Source organism: Lichenostomus cassidix, chromosome 3, assembly GCF_008360975.1.
Source record: "Lichenostomus cassidix isolate B80296 chromosome 3, HeHo_3.0, whole genome shotgun sequence".
NCBI classification, from domain to species: Eukaryota; Metazoa; Chordata; class Aves; order Passeriformes; family Meliphagidae; genus Lichenostomus; species Lichenostomus cassidix.
This window is the reverse complement of record NC_139483.1, coordinates 87,921,068-87,933,712: the sequence shown is the minus strand read 5'-3', so window position 1 is coordinate 87,933,712 and position 12,645 is coordinate 87,921,068. Positions and strand designations below refer to the sequence as shown.

Below are 12,645 nucleotides of genomic sequence, written 5' to 3'. Positions count from 1 at the left end.
TCATGGCAGGGAAATCCCAGTCCTATGGGGTGTCTCCCATGCTTGTTGGGGGAGCAGGGAGACAGGGCATATCCATGCACTATTCCTGCAGTTCTGCATCACAAATCTTAGGTAGCTTGCACTAAAAGGTGGTGAGATCTTCTGTCAAAACAGAAAACCAAAAGAAATAATTCTAATTTGCCATTAAGAGAGGGCAGGTTGCCAGTTCTGCGGAAGGGAGAGGCTCCCTGCCTGCTTGTGCCTGAGTCACAGCCCAGCTCCTCACCCAGCCCTTCACAGCTGCAGCAGTTTCTTGTCTTGAAGCTGGTATGTACTTGCAATATAAAAAATCACTTATGCCTGGAGAGGAGGTAATTATGACCTGCCACTCCTGTCCCATCACCTGGAACTGGCCAGTGACACCTCCCTGTCTCATGGACGACTGACTGTAGGGATCATGTTGGACTCATACAGCTTGTATTCTCGATGGTGCATCCAGAGGCCTCTCAGCCTTGGTGCAAGGGCTGCAAGCAAGCCATTTGCCTAGCTGCCATCAGGCTGAGCTCAGAGACAGTGTGGCTCTTGTCCTCTGGGAGCTGCTGGTGCCTCTGGCCCACAGCTGAGCTATGGCCCCTGCAGTGGCGCAGGCAACCTGCGGGCAGCACACCAGGCCCAGCCTCAGCACCCCAGGGAGCTCCCAGAGCCGAGGGCTGGAGCTGCCCTGGTGCCCCCCGGCTGCCCTGCTCCTCACTGGGGCAGTGGAATGGGCCCTGCTCACCAGGCTCTGCTCGCCAGGCCCTGCCCTGATGGATCTCCTTAGGGAGCTTCACCACTGTGCCCTGGCATGGATAAACACATGCATTCCATCAACATCCAGCTTACTGTGGCTCAGCACAACTGCAATTCTAGATACAAGCCTGGGTATTTGAGCCTTCTGGTTTTTACTGTCATTGCACTAAATGTCATGCCCTTAAAATATGGCCTGAGCCGAGTTAAATCCCTTCCAGGACTGGAAGTTGTGTCCCACCTGAAGAGCACAGTCCCCCATTTGCAGAATGGATTCTCCTCCCAGCCCAGGGTGCATCTGTACAGAGAATTATCTCCAGTGAGCACAGCACACCTGGTGCAGGGGCTGCCACACTGCAACACGACTGACAGATGTGTCCCCACGGGGCTACTCCACAGTGGCAGCACCACAGTCCCACCCCACTGCCCAAGCAGGCACATCTGGTCATCCATCCCAGCTGGCAGCATCCACAGGATGCTCAGACCAGCTCCTGACACCACCTGTGATCCACAAACTGGGAGTTACAAAAACAGACAAATAGAGCAAATGTAGAATCACTGCCAGAACTGTGCAGATATTTTAGTGTTTAACCTACTTATTGCTGAGAAGACAAACCAAGCTTTAAAAGATGTCTCCAGAGTAAAATAATATAGTTGAAAATATCAGATGACTGTTTGGGTAGATCATTCCTCTCTTATGAGCAATAGTTGGAAACTATTATCTCTGTTTTAATAGTAGAAAACAACAAAGGAAAGCAACAAACTCACTAAAATCAGTGGAAGAATCTCTCATTCCATCTCAAATGGAATCCAAGAAGCTGTAACTTCTCACAGCAAAAACACATTAGATAAGGTTGGTAAACATTCCTGGGAAGGGCACAATCCTTAGGTGAAGTTATGTTTACAGAAAGAAGTTAAGCTCAATGGAAACTGGCACGGAAGCACACAAAATGGGGACTCTGCTCCTCAGCCACTGAATCACTTGCTTTGTGCAACACACTGGAGTCAAAGGTGCCTGTTCTTCCCTGCTGAAACACTCTGAATGAAATTCGCAGAGCAATGCCAGAAACACTGCTCCAGCAAAGCAATTCAGTTATATCCCAAGGTATTAACATTTGCACAGCTGGAGGACAGGTTTCAAGTTTTTCATTATTTATTAACTGATCTGTACCACAGTTACCAGTTGCTTGAGCAGAAAAGGCTATACTGCTCTATGTAAGAGATACAAGGATCTTAAGAAACTCTGGGAAACATTTTCCATTATTGCATCTCATTAAGCTCCTTCCCCTTTTTTCTCTCCAATCCCTGTGACTTTCATATTGTTTATTTTTTCAAATACTTGCCTGTGCTATGTTCATTCCTTTGGCTGCTCTGTTCTCAGTAAAACAGTCTCGTCTTTTGCCAGCTATTTCCTTTTGTCTTGCCAATGTTACTAAAAGAGACTTTCTTGCTGGCATGCACCTCCTCCCTGACCAGCTACCCAGAACAGAAGCACAGTCAGAAAACGACCTCATTGACTCAGACGCAGCTTCATTTTACCACGAAATTATGCATTGCCACAGCCAGCTTCTCTGGGACTTGGAGCACTGTGTATGACGCTTACAGCCTGTATACACAGACTGTAAGGAAAAGGCTGCACCTGTCTCCCATTTTACTTTAGTGTTCTAATCCCCATAAGGATCACATGTACACTGTGCCTGCCTAGACTTCCTTCTGTGGTGGGCCAAGTGGGCCCACAAGAGGAAATCCAAGAACAAAATAATCTACTCCAGACTCTGTTCATTAGATATGCATGAAAAACACCAAATTTGTCTTTACTGGGGCACTCCTTCAAATTATACCAGTGAAATCATGTACCCTTAAACTTCCTTATGATATGCTCCAGGGCATGCAGTACAAACTACACGTGCCATGATAAAACCCAGAAAGCCTTGTGCAGTGAAGGACAAGTACACACTGATTAGCCCAGAAGCCAGAATACTCTCCCACGTGGTCCTCTAAGACACAAACCTTCTTAGTCCATTCAGGAACAAAAATATATACAGTAGGAAAGACATGTCACCAACCAAGAGGGAACACTGAGCACATCAATGATTAAATCTTGTTCCTCTGACAAGCTTGATGCCAAAGTCAGCTTTGTCAAGAGAGACCTATTTCTCACTTAGAATCCAGAATTAGAAATCCTCTCCTGACAGCAGACATCTTCAGTTGTATTTCAAGTTAATATCCTATACCTTTTAGCCTCTAGTCACAGCCACCAGTGACTCTACATCGTCTGCTTAACTTTGAAAGAGTGTGGTCATGAAAGTACAAATCCCTTCTCAGACTGAGAACATTGTAACCAGCTGGTCACATTTTCCATGAGAATACCCTGCTGTTTTACAGGAAATCCATCTCAGAGTAGGCCTGGGCTCCACACAGAAACACTGCAGAAGCTTTACACTCCAGGGCCATCCCAGAGTAAAGTCATACCAGGAAGAAGACAGGGATCTCAGACATATTCCAGGTCATGCAGTAGTTGACAACTTTCATCTGCAGTTTTGGACTTTGGTGATCATTTCTGCCTCTATCCCACCTACACTTAAATATCAATATAGCAAAAAAGGACTGTGGAGAAGACTGAATTCTGCAAACATACTTCCTAGCAGCTTGGACATGCCCCACGAAAGATGTACAGAATTCCTGGAAATACTACTCTGAGGAAGGAGAGACATGGAAAGGTTAACGAGGCATCTTTTGGCTGCAAAGAGCAGGAAATCACCGAGGAAGAGTCAGTGTCATCTCCACAGCTGCAGTGCTATTACAACATAAGCCATAGAACCCTCTCTCTTTGTACATTAAAATCCTGTAATTAACATTTTCCAAGGGAGCAAACAGTGTACTTGCCTGTATTTATGAATGATGGCATTAAATAATCTTCCGTCGCGCCAGCAGGTAGTGAAATTTTCACAACGTATTCCAGCATAGCCCTCTGTTGTTTGCTGTGACCACAGGAGAAGTCTCTCTTTAGCAGACATGTCCTCTGACTCCCCAGTAACATGGATATCAGATATCTAAAACACAGTTAATGTAAACATTACATTTGTATCTAATCCATAATAATGTGTCAAATATTGCAGAAAATCACTCTGCATTGTTGAAGAATTTATTGTCTGGTATCTGCATACATGAATACAATGATTATGCAGGTACAGTATTAATATTCTTTCACATCCTATCCTTATGCACTCTTAGTATCTTCAATATGAAATGCAAAATTCACAGTTTCAAAATTTTCTTCAGTTAGCCAGTTGTCAATCCCTCAGTTTCTGGGGACAATAATGCATGATGCAAAATACTTAACTGTTTATTTTATGCTGATAATACAATCTATTTTTATGTACAACCCCTATTATACATAAATGCTATATAAGTATATATAAAATGCAATATGTTTCATATGTATATAGTCACACTTATACAATAACCCTATTTACATTATTCATAATTTGTTTAGTGATAAAATTCCTCTCTTAAAACAGGTTAATTTGTAGTACATGTTGTTCTGGAATTCAGTAACAAAACAGTCATTCTGAATGAAAGCTGGTAATAATGGTTATAAGACATAATTTTCTGAAAGTATTTTAGGAATGACTAAAAGACTGAAAGATTATAAATAAAAATTTTGTCTCATCAAGAAGGTTCAGTTTTGTATTATCTGAGGATTATCAACTCAGTGTCAGGGGAAGCAGGAAAGTATTGGCATTTTACATTCAAATACTACTTTATAGTACATTAAATTATCCCCTAATGAAGTTCAGTCAGTTTCCTTAGAAAACTACCACAGTATAAATATGAAGCAAACATTTCCCTAATTTGCATATGTATTGTTTGTAATCTCATTTTACAGAAATTATACTCAATATAAATGTGAACTGTGAAAAGGAACAAAAATAAGACATGCCTTGACAAAGAAGGCACTGTGGCATGTTGTCATTTTTCCAAGTGAAGGCTTTTTACCACTTATCCAAACAAAACACAATCTAAGGTGTTATTATGAACCACATAGGAGCCCAGGTACCACAAGGCACTGCATAAGGACCTGAATACTGTAGCTCAGCCATTACCAAAAGCAGGCAGAGCTGCTTGGGCAGGGGCAAGAAGGCTTGAGACAATACCACAGCTTGTGGGTAGACAACAAGCACTTCTGTGAGCCCCCCTGGAAGTGGCTGCTCCCCACGAGGGTACACCCAGCACTGCAGGGAGACACAGGGCTGCTCTGGCTCCAGAGCCAGCCTGAGGCCACAGCTCAGGGGAGGTTTGCCTACAGACAACTCTGGGTGCTCGAGTTGGCTGCAGAAGAGCCTTAAATTGAGCTGTGCCAATTCCAGCAATCCTGTTCTAGTGCAAACCAAGCAGCTACATTCATGAGGTCAGATGGGATGGTCATAACAATGTCTCCTGGCCTCAGATTGTCTGCACACAGAGGTATCTTCTGTCTGGGCTCTGACAGGGGGAATTCCAACAGGCTAGGCTGGAAATTATGGGGTTTTCTCATATTAGAGCCACACAAAACACAGTGCCAAGTAGAAAGATATGTAGCTTGCCTACTGCTGTTGCTATGTCACTGCCTAAGACAAGGTGGTGGGAAGCACTAGGAAGCAGAGAACTAAAGCAAGATCGTTAGAGATGTCAGAGTAATGGAGCTCACTGCAATTTCTGCTTTACCACCTCTCATACTTTCAGGAGATGATGACCATTTACACCAGTACAGTAAATTGTAAATAAATTTAATGTAGGAAAAAACAATAACATTATTTTCTATTCCATTAACCACAAAATCACAAGTTGTGAATGCCATTCTTCAGATACTTATCACAGGTCATTGTATCTGCTGGATCTAGGTAAGGGGAAAATACAAACACCAGTGCTAGAAAGCAAAAGTGTTTTAACTGTTCAACTAGCCCCTAACTAACCTCTGAAGATCTGACAGCATTTTTTTGCACCCTACAGTCTCCAGCTTAAGCATGTTTTAAAGAAAGATAAAACAGAAGGAAAAAAATCCCCTTTTGTTCAAAACACAGTAGAGAACGCATGCAGCTGTGATCATTTGTAAGTCTCTAGGTATCAAAATCCTGCAAAGAATATTTACTGAATGAAATGAAACAAAATACAGAGGATGAGTTGTGTATGTAAACACAACAGAAAATATAATGTGGCAAAAGGTCAACTTGCAATCATTCGGAAAATTTTCTTGCAAAAAACTAGGGAACTCAGCAGTAGTGTAAGACATTTTTTCTATGGGTTAGCCTTATTGTTTGGTATTTCAAAGCAAGAAAGCAAACTAAATGTTTTTTCAGTAGCTTTAGTTTCCATTCATCGCAGAACAACCGGATCACAATATAAATGAAGTCAACCATTTACTGCTTATCTGAACGCTTCTGAAAGAGATGATGTCATCTGGAAGTACCAGATGTCTAGCATAACAAAAATAAAACAAACCCAAACCTATATTTTTGCCTGTCACAGAAAGTCCTCTATGTTTAAGCCTCAATTATCAGATTTTTTAATATACTCTAGCATGAGCAAGCTAACAATGCAATTTGCTAATGGTCCTTCCTTACTATTAAGTTCAAACCCTTAGCCCTCTTCACGGTTAATTGAGCAGGGATGCCTATGTACACTTCAGACTGCAGAAACTGCAAACACAGCATGTTTGAGTGCACATTAGATTCCTCTGGCAACAAGTAATTTCAAACATCAAGGTAATTTCTGAAGACTGTACTTGCATCTGTTTTTACATATAAACAACATTTTAGCCATGGACACAAACACAAGGAGAACTTCTACTCTGAAGATGACCACTAGGCAAGTTCATAGTTGAAATATTGGACAGCTAAAACATTAATTCAGTTTATTACATGAAAATCAACAGTTTTTTTGCTGCAAAATCTTCCAAGCACCCTAGTTAGCCATCTGAAGAAAAAAGAATAGGCTTTTCACTCATGGAGGTACCCCATTTCACTACAGGTAAAGGAACATTAATATCAGCCTGAGACCTGAAACAGCCTGAGCACTTCTGTTCCCTAAATAAAGCATATCAGCTTTCAAGGCTAACATTTCAGACATTTTCATAAATACTGAATTAGTATTTTAAAAGTATAAAAATACACTAAGTGAAATGGTGAGTTAAATGGTTATATTTTATTACACTTACAAATATAGGCTCTAGTTTGCAAGATGCCCTATTAACTTGAAACTTCTTAACAATTAAAATACTACCACAACAAAATAAGTTGTAAGAGAGGGAGAGAGCATATCTTTCCTTTGATAATCCCATAAGGACAGTAGAGATACTTATCCACCACCTATGTATTATCATCAATATTTCTATCATTTTCCATAGAAGAAAAACAGAAGGACTATTAAACTAAGAATACCAGAACAGAAAATAAATTAAGGGAAAATCAAATCTTCTACTCATAAAATTTAGTCCTTCCAAGCAAAGTTTGTGTGAACCTTTCGTATCCCAGAAGCCTATCATTTACTCACTATAAACTGCTTAACTAGAGCACATTTGTTCCTTAAGCATGGAAAGAACAAATTACAGCATTTGCATGACTTTGAACAGTTGTTTGCCAGAGATCCAGTTTTCCGAATTATCTCAAAGCCTGTGAATTAAAAGTTATGCAAGAAAAAGCAAGAGGCTATTCTCTACACAGCCCTTCAATTTCAGGATCAAAGTCTTAACTGGCCCTAAATAGTCTCTTTCTTGCTTATAACTGGGAGAACGTGTTCACTTCTTCTACTGCACGTTTTTTCTCAGCCTGTAAATTGCGCCTGCATCACACAGTGTACAAAATCCAAGTACCAAAAATCAAGTTCTTTCCTTGCACCCATTTTAGTGATGCAGTTTGGAGCCCAAAGTGCAGAGCAGAGTGGAGAAGACTTTCCAAGAGATCAACAGTGATGCCAGATTTCTAGGATTCATTTTTACACTGTGGACAGAAGTGCAAGACTCAGATGCTCAGAGTCTTCCCTCTGATTCCATCTTACCCTAAATGTTTTGAAACAAGTCTAAATTTCACATAACATCCTAAACTGCACAAAAGTATATAACGGGCTAGAGATGCACGATTGTGGTGGTGTATTCCCTCCCTCTCAAGCCACTTTGATCTGAGAAATGCTTTTTAGGTCTCAGCCTTAACAAACAGCATGTTCACTACAGCCTCTCTCGAGCTTATCAGAAACATTGTCTAATGAGCTCCTGCTTTTTAACAAACAGCCTTGGAAACTTATTTTTCTTGCCTGAATAATAATCCAAGTGGAATGATATTTCTGATCTCAAACTTTCAAAGAAAGTTACCCACCCACATTGTGGCCAGGATGGAAAATTACTATGACTAAAGCCCACTCTCTTGTGACCCTGTGAACAGCAGTCCAAAGCGAGACCCTTTGAGGTCTCCTGCACCTCAGTGGGCTGTGAGCAGCAATATCCCTCTGAGTGGGACACCTCTCAGAGCCAGCAAACTCTGAACTCTAACTATACTCACAGGATCACTGAATAACAACATTCCTCAAGACTCAACTCTTCCCTTGCTGAGCAGATGTAAAGGCATCCAAAGTGAGAATTTCATTGATTTCAAGAGGAATTTTTCACAGGTACCTTGTACAGACTCTTTATGTCCGTGTGCATGCAAGTGTGCATATGTTATAGCAAATGCATTAGGAACATTTCCCTCCTATATCTTTAAGTACTTTAGATCTGTAAGTAAGTTAGGCCCGTAAGTTACTCTTGTCCTATAGTAAATTCTATATGAATCCTTTGCTAAATTGTTTAAATTACCAATTAAGTGTGAGTTTACGTGCTGTTTAGTGATGTTAAGTTTAAGTTCTGTGGAGCCATCAGATATAAACTGCTGATCCAGTCGTGCTCAGCACAACTACTTAGTAGCACAGGGGTCTACCCAGAACCTTGTGCCTCAACGGGAGAGTCTCCGTATTCTTTTTAACCCTTACCCTTTCCTATCCTTTTCTATTTCCTCTTCCACCTGCCTGCCCCGCCCCCATGCTCCACATAGAGAGTTTGGGGTTTATTTCAGTTTCAATTGTTTGATTGATTTTGGATTTTTGTTTACTTTTCCTCAGTGTGCTTTAATCCTCTAGTAAACAGCAGAGTGAACCTTGCCGATGAACTTTGTCATGCTGTCACTTTTATGTTAAACCTGTTTTTGCTGATACCTTTGTTGGTAATTCTTTAAGCAACCATTAAACACTCATTCATGACAATGTCGTAAAATCAAATGTATTCAGATGCCAGCTAGCCCTAAACCAGAAAAGTCTAAACACAGAAATTAGTGACCAGCTTTGGGTAACAATCTTCAAAAAATACAGGATCTGTTGAAGCACATTGGAAGAGAAAAAGAAGAATTACAAAGATCTAAAAATATGTGACTTGGTAGGAAAGACTGAAGAATTATGTTTATTCAGTCTAAAGTAGGGAAAACCACGGGACATGTGACAAGAGTGTTCAAATATGAAAAATGCAGTTAAAAAAAAGAAAATAAATCAACACTTCTTGGAATAGGAAAAGAAGTAATGAGTTTAATACAAGTATCTGTGTTTTCTGCTAAAACCCCTTTTCAACTGAAAATAAAGATAAGCACTAGAAAAATCACTCATAGAGTATGTGAAACCACCAATAAAGCAAACACAGAAGAACAAGGATCAGCCAAGAATGGTTTTCATCAAGTCATCTTCCCTTCAGGTAGAGAGAACATCTGCATGACCTGTCCAGAGCCTTTCCAGACCTGGTTTTGTAGCTCCATCAATTATTATAGATCTCCTTCATTCCCCAGCATTTAAGGTGGATTGCACCTGCTCCTTGTGAATATTACAAGAACACAAACCATACTGTGCCAATAAAGCAAAACTCCTGACTTTTGCTTTGCACTGCAAATCACATGTCAGAAGACTGATTGGCATTTCTCCCTCATTCAGCTGTACTACATAAATAGATAATACATAATTACACGATGGCGGACATAGTTGGAAGGCATCTTGTCATCTTGCACCTACTTGCAGTGATAACTGCAACAATAAACAGATAACTATTTAACCAGAAGTATCCCACTCAATATGCTGATTACAAATAGTCTACACTTTTTAATTTAAAAGCAAGTATATTGCCTTTAACCTGACTCAAATACATGTTTGTTTATTTTTCTTGTAGCTTATTCTTACCCCTGTAGATGAGAAAAGAAAAAAAACTGCATCAAACTCCATGTAGATGAATGGCAAAAAAACCAGCTGAGTAACTTGCAGCCAAGACAACAGCTGAATTTTGAAAGCAGGTGAGTGATTTATAGATTAAGTTTTTTCTAGAAAAATCATTTACGTCCATAAGTTAGAACTGAAATGTCCACAAATTAGCTTGGAAAAACAGTTATAATGATACACATAAGTCACTGGTTTCAACACAGGCTGACAACCACCAAAAACTGGTGGTAACAGCAGCTGGTAGCTGCCTTTGGTGATACTTAATGAAAGGTATGGCTTGTTTCAAAACATGAGACAACAAATATCACAGTGGTAGGATCCCCTGAAAAGAAGTCAAAACTACAGCCTTGATTTTGTATTTTATCTGTGCTGGGCTAAAATATCACTGAGAAGAGGAGCTGCTGCAAGAAGCCTGTTTCAGTTTTTATATACAATTTCTTAACCTTAATGCAAACTGCAATCTGCTCTAGGACAGGCCTGAGTTAGAACAGTACCAGAGAATATCTTCCCTGAGGAAGTCACCATCCTGTATTAGGGAAAAGGGCTGTAAAAATTAGGCCTCAGCAGAGAGTAAGAAACTTTTCTCTCAAAGCTACTAATGAGTAGCCAGGAGCAACGCTTCAGTACATCCCTCTAAGCTGAGTTCTGTAATCAGGAAATCAGAGGTAATGAAGTAGCACATATTTGAACATAAAATCATATTTTTTTACATGCATAAGAAACTGTGTCACAGTAAAAAAACTCAAAGTATATATTTCAGTAGAGAGGACTATACTGTTTCAGAGGGTAAAATGTCATTTCTCTGTTACAGTGCAAATTATCTGACTGTACCAATGAGTTTCCTCTGGTGTCTGCTTCTCAGCTTGAAAAGCTTTCAATTATCAGCCACATCTGAGGCACCTGAGGCACTGTGTAAGCTGAGAGTACGTTACAGTGTGGGTAAGTTGACAAGGTGAGGGAAAGCTACTGATCTCTGTAATTACAGCAAAGAAAACAGTAAAGCTGAGATTGATAATTGCAAACCTTATGTATCTGCTCAGGACAGTAACTAGACCTTTGCAAACTTGTATAAATACCATCTTCACTCAGTAGAAAAAAGACAGAAATATAAGACATTAAAATGCTTACTTAGTTCTCAAAATCAATCAGAAGGAAAGTGGTCATGACTTTGTAAAGTAGTTTAAGTCTGAAATAAAGTTTTCCTGGTTTTGTTTAGAGGTCAAACCCCAGTGTTCTTAAAACCACTTATACTGAGAACCTTGGGTTGAAAAAGGGAACTGAACTGAAAGCCAAGCATTTCACCAACTGAGGCATTTAGCCTAATGTGTCAGTAGGTTTCATATTCATGCAGTGTTTTATCAATATTAGTTTATGTGGATGCTCAACAGAAATAATTTTTTTTCTCCCTCTGTGGTAACAAGAGGTACAGACCTGGTTGAAGTAATAACTGCAGCAGTATTAGAAGCTGTATTATTCTCATTATACAGGAAAAAGCAGCCATGCTTAGCTGAACAGACAAGGCCTCATACCCTCTTACTCAGCAGTGACGTTCTGTACAAATCAAAGAACATTCCTAAGCTGTTCCTGAATTCCAGCTAAGATTAAGAGGGCAAAGATCTCTGTGTGTATTAGGAGGCTATTTGTACTAGTGTGTACTGTGTGCTGTAATTGGGTGTGTTATCTATGTTTAAAAACTAAGCTCAGACAAAGGATTGTTTGATTCCTGTTACAAAAGTAAAATATATAAGCAGAAGACATTTCGTTAGCTCTTTGCCGGACAGAATGCCTTTGGCATATGCTCATTCCCTCTGTTCACTCAACTGAAAGCTCAGATGTCCCTGTTGAACAAGGGGAATCCGTTTTGGACCAGATCCTGGTACCAGCATTTGATTCACGTGTACAGATTTCAGTTGTCCTGAAGATGAGTGGGGCAAAAGTGGCAATACAGATTGAATTGGTAAGCGTGGTTACCAAAAATTTGTTTTCCTTCAGATATTATGCAACTAAGATTGTATTTGGGTTTCTTTTACTGTGAAAATAAAATAATACTACCCTCAGAGGAAGATGGAATTTCAGTTATTAATATTAATAGGTCATCTAGACAGTTTGGGAGGAAAGATCCTTTAAAAGCAGTGAAGAGTGCTATTAACATGATTAATGTTCACTTGTTCTATTTCAAGCTGCCTACATAGCTCTATCATTCTTCAGTTCCTACTGGCCATAACTGAAAAGAACTAGAAATATTCCTTTTCTTGATACAAGACCCAAAGGAATTACAAGACCATCAAGAGCTGGTAAGAAAATTTACTGCAGATACTGAATGCGAACTCTGTAAAATTCACTCCACCTTCTAGCAAGATTTGACCGTTAAAATCTCTTTCCTAAATTAGAAAACAGATCAAACTACAGAGAGAAAAATAGCAAAAGAATATATCAATACTCCTAAAGTACAGAGTTATTACACAGCCTTTGAAAAAGATCAAGTAATATGTTCTGTCCTACAGCTATCTGTAGTATCATAGCATGGGTAAAAGTTTTATGCATAGCAAAGTGAAGATATTTTTGTAATAAAAAAATTACTGTTCAAATACTTATTCTGAGGTAGCTTTTAAAGATAATGTT

At 39.8% G+C, this 12,645-nt stretch overlaps 1 protein-coding gene across 8 annotated transcripts in view; it reads right to left on the bottom strand.

Annotated features, from left to right (window-relative positions):
* DST (dystonin) overlaps positions 1-12,645 on the bottom strand; it is a 295,384-nt gene that overhangs the window by 159,884 nt on the left and 122,855 nt on the right. For all 8 annotated transcript variants that reach the window (XM_085056610.1, XM_085056616.1, XM_085056608.1 and 5 more), the window contains one exon: positions 3,652-3,818. In XM_085056610.1, coding sequence (XP_084912736.1) covers positions 3,652-3,818 — 167 coding nt within the window. The remainder of the gene's footprint in view (positions 1-3,651; positions 3,819-12,645) is intronic.